This window comes from Choloepus didactylus, chromosome 3, assembly GCF_015220235.1.
Source record: "Choloepus didactylus isolate mChoDid1 chromosome 3, mChoDid1.pri, whole genome shotgun sequence".
Classification (NCBI taxonomy): domain Eukaryota; kingdom Metazoa; phylum Chordata; class Mammalia; order Pilosa; family Megalonychidae; genus Choloepus; species Choloepus didactylus.
Window position 1 is genome coordinate 41,812,961 of NC_051309.1, and position 17,657 is coordinate 41,830,617.

The following is a 17,657-nucleotide window of genomic DNA, read 5'->3' on the forward strand; positions in this document are numbered from 1 at the left end:
TGTGAATATCTCCATCATGTTACTTAACTCCCTGTATTGGAATTGGGGGTTTCCTAATCCAATTCCTCCAGGGACTGCATTATTATTTTTGCCAATGACACCAAGTAGCATGATACTTGGTACTCAATCAGTGCTCAAAAAGCATTTAGTGAATAAACGAAGGAGAGCTCTTCATATGCAAGGTTGAGCATCCCAGGACCAGAATGAGAGGTATCAGGCATATTATCCAGTAATACTTCATTGAAACAATCACATGATTACCTTTGAGTCTGTCTGGGAATTTCTGAGTCAACAGCAGACCCTGATTGCACTAAGGCCTGCCTCTCTAGTCCTGAACACAAACGTATCCTGGGCACTTGGTTTCCAGTTTGGCGTATTTAGCCAGCTGTGCTAAATATCTTGGGTTGCCCCATCCACTTCTGCTCTCCACTTTCTTCCACCCTGCTTGGTGCCCTGGGAAGGCAATCTATAAAGACTGCCTCAACAGGGCTCCTCGTGCTATGGTCTGCTTGGGTTTGGCCAACGGGGAGTCCCAGCATGCAATCAGAGAAAGGGAGAGCAGAGAAGTCGAGATAATTATTCCTCTCTTCATGTCAACCACAGGCTGTTGGGCCCTTTGACGAAAGGTCGCAGCCCTAATGGTCATGGACCTTCCCATACTCATTCTCTGTATGTGACTCTACCTGTCTCTCTCTCTGGGTTCCTTGCCCCTTAAGTTAGGGATGGTAGTGATACCACTGTTAGTAGTCCCAGAGTATGGTACTCTGCCTTTTGGCTTTCCCATATCCTGGCTTAAGAGTTCCTTTATTAAATTCTCCTCCAATTATTCATTTCAAGTATACCATCAGTTTCCTGCTATGATCTTGACTGATAGTATTAGGAAGAATAAATAGTATAACCCATCACCATGTGACACAAGTAGGCACTAATAAACACCAGGTTCCCTCCTCTTCCCTGTTATAATTTTCGCACCCCTTCAGCAGCTACAAATAGTGCCTTTTACACAAAAGCTACATAATAAATAACATGTTAAATTAATCAAAAAATTTCTAAACCTCCTGACAACAGTTTTTTATCCAAATACACAGAAACTAATGCACATTCATCTAAATAATCAGCTGTTAAAGTTGGAGAAGTTTTTTATTTCAGTATTTGGGGGGGGGGCAAAAATTTATAAATCTCATTCTCTTTTTTCTCATCATCTGACAGAAACAATTATCAGCCTGCTGGAATTTTGGCTCAATCCTAGGAAAAACAGTGTCAAGGGATGAGCTGACGTCTCAGAAGCACATAGAGTTTAACAGACTAAGAGATTAGTTTACCAATCCTTCCTGGATCTTAGAGGAAATAGTGATATTAGTTCATGTCCTCTAATTCATATGAGCCAATTTTGCAAGTCCATCATTTTCTTCCTCCTATAACTAGATAGAGATGCAATTTAGGGTAAACTGTACCTCCTAGAATCTATTCACATTGATAAAGAGCAATAAAGTCAAATTGTCAATAAAGCCAAATTGTTACTCACCGTGTACACTGTTCTTGCTGATGTGCTGAGGAAATAATTTCTAGTTCTGGAATTGGAGGAAGTACCTCCTCGACCTGAGTCAAGGGTCGCCTCTTTGTGGTCTCTACTGTTTAAGAAAGCAAGCTGTTTTAGTCCATATTTATTCAACAGCAGTGCACATACACACACAGAACAGACATTTTCTAGTATAGTAAGTGTAGTAAGATAACCGTAGCTTAAGTCTAGAAATGATTTTGACTGTTTGTACCACACATTAAATATCCTGCCAACAATTCTGACATCTTTGACCCATTTCCCTCAACTCTGTTTCTTTCCTTTCATTGCTGTCATCACCCACCACCCACACACAAACTCCACTTCCTGAACACAAGACATGAAATACAGTTAAGGAGGGGAAACATAGAGTAAACTTTTAAAAGTACTATGCCAAATAGCCAGAAAAGAATCTCAGTTTGGAAACTGACCTCCAACATTTTATTCTATCACATTTTGTTGCAAGATGTCCCTAAGGAGAATATTAATGATGTCCTTGATTTCAGGGAAAATTCAACCAATAAGCAAAGTTAAAAATTAGTTAAATTCTAATGTCTTCATTTTCTATGACTACGTGACTTTATTAAATTCTGCTAATAATTGTCTCTAGCTAACTTCATGATAGGAGGTGAAACTTCCTGTCCATGATGACATCAAGGAAGGGTCTCTCTCCTGTCCCGGCGATCTGGACCCTTGCTTTTCTAGTTTTAATATTGACTTAGTTATATATAATATATTTATTTTTTGCTTCAGAGATGTCTTTACTTTTTATACAAAGCCAGGATATAGAGGGAAAGGAGGTAATCTACAAATTAAAAGGAAATTTGGGTAGTTGCTTCTTACGAAGAGAAACCAACAAGGGAGACTTAAATGTATTTGAGAATGCAATACTTGTTGTCGAAGAAGGGGATTAAACGCCGGTACAGGTTACCAAAGAGAAATATTGTAGAACCTTCTCTAGGAAATTTTCTTTTCATTCGAAAATTTCTTCTTAATAATAAAAACTTTATTTGGGAGGATTTAGTTTTCTGAATGGAGAATACATTCATATGATTAAAATTTGAAAACTGTGAAATGTCTCCCTTCTACCCCATCTCCCAGACAATCACTTCAATACACATCACACAGTCCCTTCACTTCTTCTCTTCCTCTGCCACAGGTGGCCAAGATTATCAGTTTTTTTGTGTATAACAAATATAAGTGTGTGTGTGTTATTTTTCTCCTTTTGTGCCCAACTGGCAGCATATTACACATATACATACTTAATAATCTATCTTGGGGTCTTTCCACATAAGCACTTCCTTATTCTTTTTTTACAACTGCCTAATGTTCATACTAACGTACCATTGTGTATTTTTTTTTTATCATCATTTTATTGAGATATATTCACATACCACGCAGTCATACAAAACAAATTGTACTTTCGATTGTTTACAGTACCATTACATAGTTGTACATTCATCACCTAAATCAATCCCTGACACCTTCATTAGCACACACACAAAAATAACAAGAATAATAATTAGAGTGAAAAAGAGCAATTGAAGTAAAAAAGAACACTGGGTACCTTTGTCTGTTTGTTTGCTTCCCCTACTTTTCTACACATCCATCCATAAACTAGACAAAGTGGAGTTTGGTCCTTTTGGCATTCCCAATCCCACTGTCACCCCTCATAAGCTACATTTTTATACAACTGTCTTCGAGATTCATGGGTTCTGGGCTGTAGTTTAATAGTTTCAGGTATCCACCACCAGCTACCCCAATTCTTTAGAACCTAAAAAGGGTTGTCTAAAGTGTGCGTAAGAGTGCCCACCAGAGTGATCTCTCGGCTCGTTTTGGAATCTCTCTGCCACTGAAGCTTATTTCATTTCCTTTCACATCCCCCTTTTGGTCAAGAAGATGTTCTCCATCCCACGATGCCGGGTCTACATTCCTCCCCGGGAGTCATATTCCACGTTGCCAGGGAGATTCACTTCCCTGGGTGTCTGATCCCACGTAGGGGGGAGGGCAGTGATTTCACCTTTCAAGTTGGCTTAGCCAGAGAGAGAGGGCCACATCTGAGCAACAAAGAGGCATTCAGGAGGAGACTCTTAGGCACAAATACAGGGAGGCCTAGCCTCTCCTTTGCAGCAACCGTCTTCCCAAGGGTAAAACTTATGGTAGAGGGCTCAACCCATCAAACCACCAGTCCCCTATGTCTGTGGTCATGTTAGCAACCATGGAGGTGGGGTAGGCGAATACCCCTGCATTCTCCACAGGCTCCTCAAGGGGGCACTACATCTTTTTTTTTTTTTTCCTTGTTTGTCTTTTTTCTTTTTTTTCTTTTTTTTAACTTTCCCTTCTTTTTTAAATCAACTGTATGAAAAAAAAAGTTAAAAAGAAAACAAACATACAATAAAAGAACATTTCAAAGAGACCATAACAAGGGAGTAAGAAAAAGACAACTAACCTAAGATAACTGCTTCACTTCCAACATGTTCCTACTTTACCCCAAGAAAGTTACATAATATAGCAACATTTCAGTGAACTTGTTCCTACTACATCCATCAGAAATTAACAGACCATAGTCATTTCTGGGCATCCCCAGAACGTTAAATAGCTTATCTGTTCTTCTTGGATTATTGTTCCCCCTTCCTTAATTGCTCTCTACTGTTAGTTCCATTGTGTATTTAAACAGCCGCATCTTTAGGGTGTGTCTAATCTTTTCATATGGCAAACACTCCAGCAATAAATACTGTGCATACATCATTTCTCACCTATACAAGAAAATCTATAGGGTAAATTCCTAGAAACAGAATTGCTGGCTCAAAGGGCTTGTGTATTTGTCATTTCGATAGTCATTGCCAAGTTATCCTCTGACCAGTAGAGTGTGACAGTGCCTATTGCCCCTTGCCACAGAGTGTGACAGCAAACTTTTGGATTTTTGTCAACCTGATGGATTTTAAAATGACATTTCAATGTAGCTTTCATTTGCATTTCCCCTGGGATATGAGCTCCACAAGGGCGAGGATTTTTGTTTGGTTGGTTCACTGCTGTGTCTCCTGCATTCAGAAGGCCAACATTATTAGCTCATAGCAGATATCCCAAAGCATACTTGTTTTTGAAAGGATTTATTCTGAGACCAAATACCTTTTCACATTTAAGAACCATTCTTACATTCTTTTTTTGTGAATGGTCTGTTCTTATCCTTTACCCACCGCCTATGGGATTGTGGCCTTTTCTTAATCAATTATTAGAAGCTCCTACTCTGTTAGGGATTTAGCTGCTTATCTGTAATGAGCTGCAAATAATTTTTCCCATTAGTTGTCTTTAGACTTAGCTTGTGATGGTTTTGTGTGTATGTTTTTTTTTCACATGGTAAAATGCATCAATCTTTTATCTGGGATTTTTGTCATGATTAGAAAGGCTTACTTTGTAGTTATACATGAATTTTGCATTGTTTTTTCTAGTACTTTTATGGTTTCATGTTTGCATTAAAATAATTTGAAATTTACCTTAATATTAGTGTGAGCTATGGATCCAAGTTAATTTTTTCGAGATATTTACTCAGCCATCCACAACATATTCATGAAATAATCCTTTATGTTCTTACTAATTTGATACACCATTTTTATCATTTACGGAAGTCCTGGACTTTCTAATTCTTTGATTGATATGTTTATCTAGCCTTGTATTGGCACCTGCCAGAATTGGATTTTTCCCTTTCTTTATTCTGCTTTCAATTTTTTCTTGGCTATTATTGACAATTTATTTTTCATGAGGATTCATGAAACTGAATAATTATTTTAAAAATGAATAGAGTTCTTTTGGTTGGAAAGCCAAACTGTTCATCATTTGCTTATTCATTCAAATGAATGATGTTTTATAGCACAATAAAACCATAATTTACTATAAAAACTATTACCTGTCAAAGTGATGACTAGTCCAAAGTAAATTTCGAGTGGTGTATTATCTTTCATTTCTCCTAGTATCCAAAGACATGTATACTAATAGCAAAAATTCTAAAAAATCGATGAAAAGGCAAAAAAGGCAAGATATATAGCATTTTAATACCTTCTTCAGAACAGCTCAAATGGATGGAATTTTTTTCCTGGTTCTATACTGGGAAATAGAGTTTCTTCCAAATGATGTTAATTCACCAACTATAGTCAAGGCAGCAGATCTTCTTGACTGAAATATTTTAAAACTTCAGAGAAGTCTTTTCATGAATTTATCAAATCTCTGAAGTAAACATTTCTTTGACTTTTTCAAGAACCTCAGAAGACCCTAAAAAATTAAAAAGAGCCCCAGTCTGAATTTTGACCTGGCCAAATCTAGTGAACAAAATGGATTTCCAGCAGTAGAAACACTGATCGAAAATAAATCTCCATGACTTATTTTCTCAAATAAAGCCCGTATCACACTGTCCTGACAATGGTCTGATTGCCCTTTGATGCTTCTTCTTTTTTATGATTTCTATCACTTTTCAAAGGTGCTTTATATCTATGACATCTGGTATCTAGCCTCAATTCATCTTTTCAAAGTAATTTTTGATTCCCACTGAGTAACAGAAACTTGCAAGGTGTTTTCTTCACTTTGTTCCTGGGGATTTTCACGTCAAAGATAAGGTGTATCTCCCACCGTGAAGGCACATGTAAAACGTCCTGGTCCTAGCCAAGCTCTCTTGGCTGCTAAAGGAATTGGCCCTATCAATTTTCTATATTCTTATCTCCAAAATTACTTGTTCAGGTAAAAATTTTACCTGATTATTAAACTGAAAAGCCAAAAACAACTCAAAACAAAACCAGGAGGACCAAATGAGGGGAGGTGTCTATGCTATACAGACACCGCCAAAATCTCCCCCTAACCCCACCCCCACCACACCTACCCCCTGTCCTCTACCTTCCCAATAGTGGAGTTATCAAATTTCACTGGAATTTGCTTATTGGTCTACCTCCTTGAGTTTTTTGTGCTGTTGATTCCCCAGAACCCCCCTTGGTGCATGGCACATAATAGGTGCTCAATAGATAAGTGTTCAATGATGGAAAGGACATCATTTAACCTCTCTGTGCCTCATTTTTCTCCACAAAATGGTGTGGATTTAAGCAGCATGAGAAGGCAACAGCAGGGTGCAGCCCAGTAATTTGGGAGTTACAAAAATAACTAATCTATAAAATCAAAGCATAATCAGAGCACACACACACAATGATTCCCAGGCCAAAGCCTGAAAGGGCTGTGTTAAGCCACTTCTAAAATGGGGAAGAAGGTCTCAAGCTATGCCAGCAAACTAATCCATTTTAAGACCTACTAAACAACCCTTGATTGTGATTTGACTTCCCACATGGTTCTAAGAAGAGAGAACACACACATTTGCTGTTGGAAGTGTTTTGCTCTATATTTCTCTCAAGTGTGTTACACTTTGTGAATTAATGCACTGGACTTCTGGCTTTATAAACCAGTCTGGTGAGCTGGAGAACACAACGGATGCTTCCTGACACGCTGTGCTGATGTTACAGGAGGCTGAGCCTGCAGAGCTGAAGGAAAGCACTGCACTAGGTAAATTCACCCACGAGTGACCTGGTGGGTGGCTGGCAGCCAAGCATCCTCTCTTCCCAGGGCCCTGACCTTGCCCCACAGCTTGGGGTCAAAGGTTCAGCAGTGAGTACCGACACCTGAACTACCAGGCTTGTGTCAGTCAATTCCCTTGTGGCTTTAGAAAAGAGAAAGTGGCTGCCTTCATGCTAAAAGGAGGAAAACAAAAGTAAGCTAAAATCAGGATAATAAAGGCATATTTTGATGTATTTTTGAAAAATAAAAAGCACTACCAAAGTGCAAAACAGAATATTTTTACCAATATTTTTGTAAGCCCTCTCAGGGCTTACATTAGCTTCCTAGGGCTACACTAACAAATCACCACAAATTTAGTAGCTTTAAACAATAGAAATTTATTCTCTAACAGTTCTGGAGGCTGGAAGTCCAAAATCAAGGTGTCCACATGGCCATGCTCCCTGTGAACATTCTAGGGAAGAAGGCTTCCTTGCCTCTCCCCAGCTTCCGGGGAGCCCAGGACTTCCTTGGTTTGTGGCAGAGTAACTCCAGTCTCTTCCTCTGTCTTCACATGGTCATTTTGCCTGTTTCCCTGTCTATATGTCTCGTCTCCTCTTCTTATAAGGACCCAGTCACTGGATTTAGGGCCCACCCTAATCCAGTATGACCTCATCTCAACTAATTACATCTACCACAACCCCATTTCCAAATAAACTCACGTTCTAAGGTTCCAGGGATTAGGACTTCAACATATCTTTTTGGGAAACACAATTCAACCCATAATAGGGGTGTGCTCAGAATTTAGTAGATCTCATGTATGTGCTCAGCAGGGGATGTCTATGAATAGCTAATCTTGGAAATGATTGCCCTCCAGTCTTCCTTCCTCTTTGTTTGTGCCTTGAGAGATTCGACCCTAATGACTCTTCATGAAGACAGTGGCAATAAATGCCTAAACTGCTACCCACAAAGTACTTGGTTTCCTCACAAAAACTTCTCCCAAAATGAAGGAATTCAGGTTAATCTTCACAGATCACTTTGGTCAAGATACCTGTGAAATTTTTCAAATGGTTTGATGATACTTACTCAGTTCCCTAATCTGGTTTAATTTATTTCTTCTAATTGCTGCAGGAATGTAGAACTTCAATATGGCTATGCATCATTCTGACCTTTTCATCACATAAAAACGTTGGCACTTTTGTGCAAGCCCAAGAGAGTAAGTAGCCTTTGGGGGCTAAGTGAACCAATAACGATGGCTTAAAATAGATTTCCATTATCGAAGGTGCCAGATCCTTTCTTTGTTCAAAGCGCCATCTTTTATTACTGACAGTGATCCTAAAACTGCTGATCTGTTCTAAATCTGGCCAATGTGAAAATCAAATGAGAATTGGAAAATAAATGACCGCAAAATTATCTAGAATGAACAACTAAAGAGAGAAAGCTAAATTAACTGACAGTGTCAATATTTTGAGCCATTGACTCAATTCCCAGTTAAATCACACTGCAGAGATCCTCCTTAATACTCTAAGGAACGACTGATGAAGGGCTCCATCATTTATTTTCATTATTTTGGGTTGGCATTATCAAAAGTTATAATTTAGAAACACAAATCTTGGTGTCTTTCTAAGACAGCAATAGCCATTCTTTCAACATAATGTAGAATTGTATTATTGTACCAGCTACTATGCTAGGAGATGAGGATGCAATGATGGGGATCAATAGATATTGTCCCTGATCTCAAGGAACTAACTGCCTCATGGGAGGGACATCAATTAAATCACACAAAAATATAAAATAGCAACAGGGATCCTTGCTACAAAGAGAGGTATGTGGTGTTAAGACAGTATGTGATAAGGGGAATGACCTAGTCCAGGAGGTCCAAGAAGACTTCCCTCAGGAAGTGTTAGTTAAGCCAAGATCAGAGGAGAAGGTTTAAAGTTAACTAGACAAAGGCAGAGTTGGTGTGGGCAGGGTCCAGGGGTGAGAAGAGAGGCAGGATGGTTCAGACAGGGACCGTCTGTGTAAAGAGAAGTTTTTTATCTGCATATGTTTTATCACCAGTTCTTCCTGACCTGGTATAAGTGGTGTCACATACAGCATTCAATAAATGAATAGAACAAATCATCCTATTCTGCCTGTAGCTTCTTCACACTTGTGAATTTCTTCCTGTATTTTGAGTCACCCTCTGCATTTTGATCTATTCTGTAACCGAGCAGATGGTTATAACCTTTACCGTTTATGAACCCAAATCTGTATTTTAAGAGTCATAAATATTATAGTTTATCAAGTAAAAATTCAGTTTTCATGTTATTTTGCTTGGTTGCAGAACATCTGGCACAAGTAATATATCTTCTCTTTTGTGGAAAATTGAAACCTGCTTGGTCTTTATTATACTGGCCGTAAACTTGTTGCAAATTATAATTTTACATTGCCATTAGTTTTATTTTTGGATAATATAAATTACTGGGTCATCCACTTATTTTCGACATTTAGTAATTCTCTTTCACAATAAAATTCAGTTTTCTTTGCTTCATGTTCCCTTAGAACCCACCCACATGAACTGCAAAATCATTTCAACCAATGTTGAAATGCTACTTTACAGATGAGTCATATTGTCATGCACAAGCTTCTAGAATCTTATACAGGGAAAATGTTTCATCTCAACTTTCAGTATTAAATGTAAAAGAGCAAGAAGAGTTTTGATCTGTGGTGTGAACCAGAAGTAGTAAGCTCCCCAGTTCACCATTGCCATTAAGCAGTATGCTGGAAAAAGCATCAGTCGGACAGAACTGGGTTTGAACCCTTACTACGCTAAGAATTGGCTGTGGGTCAGTTATGTAAACTCTTGGCTTCAGTTTTCCACAAAGTGAGATTCTTACGAAATTAATAAAATGATGCTTGTGCAAGTATTGTGCATATGAGATATTTGTTTCTCTTCTCCTAAGTCAACCAGGGTAGAACTGCATTTAGTTTAAAGGAACATAAATAAGAAGAAAGAATCTGCTTCTTTCCCCTTTAAGATGCTAAGCCTCAAAAGGATCCTTGGTTTAAAAAAAAAAGGCCATCACCCTTTTCTCTTTTGTTGAAAGTTCAGAACTGTCTCTACTGTGGGCTGTTGTATCACCAGAGCTTAGAATAATGCCTGGTCCGTACTTGGTGTTCCGTAAATTTTGTTTGAGTCTTTGAAGGTGAAGAATTTCAGATTTTAAAGATTTCACCATTTTTGATGGACATAGAGGGACATATAAAGTGACCTCTTCACTGACCCACACAGCAGGAGCATGTGGAAGCTCTAATACTAGAAATCTGGTGTTGCAGATTATTTATTGATTGACCATCCAGCACTTGGACACACTTAAAGCTGAATTCCACATACACAGGAAGCCAGAGGGGCAGATAATCTCTCTCCCTGCTTCCTGGCCCTAGAGGAACCAGCCTATGGCTTACACTCAGTTAATCAGATACTCCTCCTTGGGCTTGAAATCTGGGGAAGTCAAGCAAAGCTCCCAGCAGCCCAGAGGGAGTGCCCAGTGGTGGTCACCCCAGCAAGAGGCCTTTTCACCAGGTAATTCCTGTAATGTGACTTTGGTTGTTTGGCCTCCCTTAGCTCCTGGTTGTTTTCCAAGTTCAGATGTCCTGACCTTGTTTTTCTATGAGCTATCTGTTGGTTTTCCAATAAATTCCTTTTCTGTCAAGTCAGTCGAGTTGGTTTCTATTGTTTGCATCCTGCGATCAGGACCTAGGATACCACTCCTGCTTTGGGGTCTTCCCACTTAGTGTTGTTTCTAGGGATACATGTCAAGGTTACTTTTGGACAGTTCTCAAAATCCCTTCTTCAGGACGGAAAATGTTTTCTCTGTCAATGTTTACTCTTTGGTATCCTTAGCAACTCTAAAAAATGTGTTGTATGTTCTTTAATGAAGTAGAATTACGTTCCCTTGGTCATTCTCTGTTTCCTCTGTTGTTCTCACCTTTCCCAACCCCTAAGATTCATTTCTTGCTCATCTGCTCTTTTTAACTCTCTACTCATTTCCTCTTTTGTACTAAAGATTTAATAAGCTTTTATAGTGCACAAACTTCTTGCTAGGACAAAGATACAAAGATGGATAAGATGGTCATCACCTGTGTGAAGATAACAGTCGAGAGAACAAAACGTAAAGTAGATTAATGCCAAGACAGGCGATTTAAGCCATCACAGTTCTCAAATCAGAGAGGAAGATACCAGCATCATGTGAAAGTTGGGATTTGTTTCTGTGCAGCACCTCTTTCTTCAGCGATGAGACCCGTCCATTCTATCAGTGTTTACAGTGCTCCTTTTACGTGCCAGAGCTTTGGTCATCTCCCCTTAATTTTCTTTCTGAGGGTGTGAACCTACCCATCTGTGTGTGTGTGTGTGTGTGTGTGTGTGTGTGTGTGCGTGTGTGTGTGTGTGTGTGTAATAGAACTGACTTTGTGAAACATGAACAACTGCAGAGACGTTCTGGAATGTATAGCAAGAGTTGACAGCAAGCTGCTCTGCAGAATGTGATATAGAGTCACTGCATTTTTTTTACTCATGTTACTGCTTCTCCAGAGAACCATGCTGGCATATTTCTTCCTTACATTCTTACTGCTGCCTATAATCCATCATTGCAAAGAGAGGCCTTAAAAACAGCACTCAAGAGAGACATTATTTCCTTTCCATTTCTCTTTCAGAAAGAGCAACTCATAATGGGGAGGAAAAAATTGCATTTAGTTTAAAGGAATATAAATAACAAGAATCTGCTTCTTTCCCCTTTAAGATGCTAAGCCTCAAAAGGTTTCTTGGTTTTTTTTAAAAAAAGGCCATCACCCTTTTGCCTGCACTAAACATTAATATTATATACCTGGTAATAAAGGCAGAGGATTTTTAGTGAGTGCTATTAAAGGAAGAGGATGCCTGGGACAGGTCTCTTTGGTAAATGAAAATCACAGGCTCATAAATACAACTTGCAAGGTTAGTCTTGTGGTTAGCTAGTACTTTAAAGTTGTGATTCCCCTGACTATACAGGTTGAGGGAACTATTGACTTTTTCTCAGACAAGGCTGCAGTGCTCAAAATTATGACTTGAAAAGAGAAATAACCAGGATTCCTGGGGTAGCCAAAAAGTCCAGCAGAACTGGGTTAAAACATTCCTGGTATATGCATATAAGGCAAACAGACTGGCCTTACAAGAAAGAACAAGAAAAATACCAATTTTCTACTCTTAAAAATTTTGCCATTGCAAACAACCTTCTGGATTTTATTTCATTAATCAAAATTTCCATTGACCCCACAAAATTTTTATCAACTTCCCCCATATTACGCAGATGTCAAATGATTATTTAGCTAGTAATAGTGCTTGTTATTAGCCACAGCTTAATAATTTTACTGCTAAATACTGAGAGAAGATCTAACTTTTACTTTTTTTAAATTGAGCTCTTTGGGTGCACCCAAGTTAATTTTTTTTCTCGGGCTCACAGTCTGAGTACCTGCTAATTTAAATAGCTAAAAAAGCCTCAGAAACAGCCCCCGGGGACATGCTGTGCAATTCTTCCTGTGGCTACAGATGCAGCTGTGGTGGGGGTTTGTTCAGTTTCCTTGCATTTTTAAAAACTGTTTACGCGCCGCACTTGAAGCTTCCTTTTCTAACTTTTCACAGAGGGCAAAGGGGCCATGTACAAGGAGCCTTGACAATATCACTCATAAGCCTTTGGTTTTTCAGAGTCAAAGATATCTCTCCCTGATGAAGAAGAGGTTTTTGCTCACATCACATTCTCCCTCTCCTTTTCAATGTCATTTGACAGCTTGAATTCAGAAGGAGGCCTCACAATTAGAGGGAGATTGAATCACAGCATCTGTGCTAAACTCCCCCTTAGCTACTCTAATTAGGATTCCCCTCTTCTATTTCTTTTACTCAGGAGAGGACAGGGGGCTTTTTAATTGGGCTATTAGGAGTTCTCTTTATACAATGACACCCTCTGCTAAGTAAAGACTCCAGCAAAAGCCATGCCCACTCTGCAATTACTTCTTGCAATTCTGAGGAATAATGGTATCTTGTCTCATTTAAAAATAAATCTGAGGCTTATTCCTTATTGCTTTCTCTACTCCTGCCTACTCACATGAATTTCTTCTTGCCAATTAAGCAAACTTTCCATTTTTTAAGGAGGTAGTTTTGATCGCAGCTGTCCCAAGAGTAAGACGTATTAAGCTGGATTTCATTTGCCCACAGGTCCTTTCTTCCAGATACAAGCTGAATTTAAATAAGCTCAGATCTCTCATCTGGAGTTTACTTTGTGGTGAAATTGTGAAGCTTTGGAATTTCCTAAGCGGTATTCCGTTTGCCTCTCATGGAACTCACCTGGAATAACCCGCACGTTCAGAGCTATCAGTTTCTCAGAATCGCTTCCTCTTAAGAGGACAGATGTCGGTTTGTATTTATGTCCTATTCCAAGAAAAGAAATGAAATATTTAGAAGATAAACCAGCACATTTTTAATAGATAGTCTCCATGTTAGTTCAAAGGATTACCAAGGAAAATGGACCATTCACCACCAGGCCTGGAGAAATAAGATATTAAGAGATTTTCCTTAAGTTATTTTCCATTAACAAATACAGGTTCTTTCTGAGACCTTGATGCCAAATCATCTAATGAAAAGCACCAGCTATTGTGCACAGAATATTATCTTATTTATATTACTATATATTTATCATGTACAGAATATTTAATTTATATTTAATATATAATAAAATTTAATTGTCTAGAGAGTGTGAATTTATCAATACTTTATATGTTTGGATTTAAAAGGTAAGCCTTCGAAAGCCACCAAGCCTGACATTTGGGTAGATATTCATAAGAACTTAATGTGACTCCCCAGTACTGGTCTCTTTCAGACATTTTTCCTATCTGACTTCTCTCTTTCCCAGTGTATTTCCATATGGAAAAAATAGGTCAAGAAACTCCGATCTATGCACCATTTAAAACTGCACACATTCATTTCAAGTAATATAATTTTTGAAACTAGAAAGACTCTAGATCCTAGTTCTGATATTTTACTAGCTTGATAATTTGGAGAAAACAGTCAGCCTCTCTGAGTCTCAGAGTTTTGTTTTGCTTTGTCACCTGTGAAATGAAAAGAATAACTCACATCCTGTTTACTTACTTCAAGAATCCAGTGAAAAGCTTATGAAAGTGCTCTGAAAATGGCTATTCTATAAATATGCAATATTAATATGGTGGCTTCAGAGCTATGTACCCCAGAAAAACAGGTTCTTAATCCATTCCTGTGGGTGTGAACCCATTGTAAATAGGATCTTGATGAGGTTACTCAGTTAAGGCGTGGCCCAACTGAATTACTGAAGGTGTTATAGAGAGGGCTATATATAAAGCCAGGGGAAGCAACCAGAAGCTGAAAGTCAGTGGAAGCTGGAAGAGAAAAGAGAAGCCAGGAGAGGCTGCCGTGCTCGTTGCTATGCGACAGAAAAGCCAGGGACCAGGATCGCTGGCAGCCAGCCCCAACATGCCACAGTCTTCTGGGAGAACATATCACATTGATGACAACTTGGTTTTGGACTCCTCCTAGCCTCAAAACCATGAGTCAATAAAATCCCATTGTTTAAGTCCACCCATTGCATGGTATTTGTTTTAGTAGCAGGAAACTAATACAATAAATGATATGGTTAACCAATGCATATGGACCTTACATCCTAAGGTATAAATAGCAAGACTTGATATGAAACTGTTCTCAAAAATATCTACAACAAATACTTTACCAAAAGAATTATTGGCACCTTCACTCATACCTAGAGGCAATCACTTGTTCTACTTATTAAATGATTAAAGCAGCCTTTCCTGGTTAAAAAAATAATAATAAGAGCCTTGGGAAACAGTACAACAAAAACAATAATACGATTATCATTAATTTAGAACTCTGCACCAGACATGGTGCTAAACTTCTTAAGCAATCTCTTTAGTTCAATCTTTACCTCAACCCTGTGTAGTGGTGGTGATTATCCTCGTTTAACAGAAGAGTAAAGGGATGCTCAGATATAGTAAGTAACTTGCTCAAAGTCATGTAGCTAGTGAGTGGCAGTTCATGAGTTCATCTGTCTCCAGAGTCTATCCTCATAATGACACATTCTGCACTGTCTTTCAGAGACAACTCCTCATATCATAAACTGTCCAGCAGGCCTAATATTCAGCCAGGATATGCACGGGTACTCACCCATGGGGTCATGCCAGGAGTTTGCCATCAATGTCCATCCTGATAAGTGGGTGCCTTTGTCATACTAGTTGTCAAATATTTTTCCTATCACCCATGCTGTCCTGATTTCCAATTACACATTTTAACTCTGCCCTGCCGTCAATCTACTAATACCCCCACAGTTATTAAAGACTGACTTCAGCTCACACTCTTCGCCTAGAACAACTCTTGCCCAAGATCTCCAATTCTGAAATTCTTTACCCGCTTCTCTTCCACCCTTACTTCCACTAAGCCCCTGGTTCACATCATGTCAGCCTCCAGGCTATCAATTCCTTCCTGTTCACCCAGTCTTTCTTCTCCTCCTGCTTAATTTGTCTGAGGAGGAGAAAGTCACATGAAACTCCTTGAATGTTGACACTGTGTCTTATGCTAACCTTCCTTGGGGTACCTAGAAGCGCAACTTCCACACAGTAGGTTCTCAGTAAAAATGTTGAATTGAACTCAGAAAAAAATAACATCCACAGATAGGATCAGGATTTCCTTGACAGTAAATGGATTCTCCCAAATGATGAAATTTTGTTCTCGATACTTACTCTGCCACTTTCGTACTCTCCTGTGGTCTTCAAGTATTTTGTAGATAATGAGGATGATCAAAAGTATAAAAACAGATAGGACTAAAATATACCAAGTTATCTTCATGGAACAAGTGAAATCTGTAAAGAAAATAATACTGTATAAATACAATAAAATTATGCAACCTATAAGAGGCAATGTGTTGGTCAGATGGGTTCTACTGTATGTTCTGCCCTTAACTGAAAAAGCTGAGTCTACAGCCAAAATTTTTACAGCGTCATCTGCCCTCCTGAATCCTTTCCTAACATATCAAATAAACTTGACCACGTAACATTTGGGGTCTGTTTAGTTCTAAAATTCTAGGGATTAATTTCACTTACAGGTTATGTTGATATTAGTTTCATCATCATTGCTGTCACTAGGTTAAGTCCACACAGCACATCAGAGGCCCAGAGTCACAGTTATTTGTACTTGGCCCTGGGCCAAGCAACACCAAACTATGTCTTCAAATCAACGAAGATGCAGAAGGTGTGAAAAGGATAAGGAAGAAAGGGAGAGATTGGCTGAAAGAGAAGATTGAACTAAGGTATGTAAGTGGCCAGGACAGAGAAATAATCAGACCGCCTTAGATGGTTCAGTGGCTTGCACTCCACTGATCAGATTAAGTGCATGCATTCAACTAAACATCGAGTTATCTTGGCCTAGATTTAATAAGGATACAGGTAAAAACTTGTTCATTCAGATGACAGTGAGGCAACATGGGAAAGAAGTTCAGCATCCAGCAGCAGCTTAGCACAGCTCCCCAGTCTCCCTCAGACCCACAGAGACACACTGGTCAGCAGAACCAGGAACCAGTGACTTAAACAAGCATGCCCCAATCAAGTCCAAGGCACAGCTATCTACTCACTTTCTCAGCCTCTGTACCTTATTCCTTTGCACTCAAAACAAGGCTAGTACTTATTCGACTTAGCAAGATATATAACTTGGTTATATCCTTGAATGACTGGTGTCCCCTTCAGAGGACCTTCCCTCATGGGCAGATGAGCATTAAATAGGCATTCACCATTTATTTGGAGAAGAGGCTAGATGGAGAAAGGGCAGAAGTTGACTGGGATGGCAGCACTCAGCCTCCTCAATATCATTCTGTGTTATTCAGTTCTGGCTCAAACTTGCATTCCTCGCTCAGCAAAATAAGATCATGCAGTTAACTGACCTAGAAGATTTGCAGTGCCAGCAAGACAGTGAGATGTCATTAGGCACTGTGCAAGCTACGAAAAACCGACCATGCATTCACTAACTTTCAGTTGCAATAGCAGAACATGCAGGATAGGGACCAGTTGGTGTACCCAGCAAAGCACCAACACAAGCTGGGAGGAGTATGTCTTCCTACCCAACTGCTCCGCCATCACTGCCCATTGGCCATTTTGAAGAGGAGCTCTTGGAAAGGGACAAAAAACGGAAAAAATCTAAAAGGATGTTTAATTTATTGTTTTAGAGTCAATTTACCAGATTGGATTAAATTCAGTTTCACCTGCCCAGTGGGTAGGACTTTCAAAGGAGATCAAATTATTGTTTGCACAGCTGAGTAAAACATAAATAAATTTTTAAACTTCTGTACTTTTTTCAGAATACAAGTACATATTTGTGTACTCTTCTATCTTTCTGAATTATGGATTAAAAAAGCCATTAATTATCGTTTCACTTTGGAGTCTAGAATTTACAGATTTTTCCATTAACACAAAAATTAATTACATTAAATTATAATTGTGGAAATGCTTAATTGTCCTTTACACTTTAGAAAAC

The 17,657-nt window shown here is 38.9% G+C and overlaps 1 protein-coding gene across 4 annotated transcripts in view; it reads right to left on the reverse strand.

Moving 5' to 3' along the window:
* The window catches only part of TMEM156 (transmembrane protein 156), a 72,449-nt gene that overhangs the window by 27,299 nt on the left and 27,493 nt on the right, over positions 1–17,657 (reverse strand). For 2 of the 4 annotated variants that reach the window (XM_037829593.1, XM_037829595.1), the window contains exons 4-6: positions 15,875–15,994; positions 13,440–13,523; positions 1,526–1,628 (exon numbers count right to left, since the gene is read on the reverse strand). In XM_037829593.1, the coding sequence (XP_037685521.1) occupies positions 1,526–1,628; positions 13,440–13,523; positions 15,875–15,994 (307 nt within the window). Of the gene's footprint in view, positions 1–1,525; positions 1,632–13,439; positions 13,524–15,874; positions 15,995–17,657 lie in introns of all 4 variants that reach the window. The other 2 variants (XM_037829592.1, XM_037829594.1) reach the window with 1 other exon arrangement.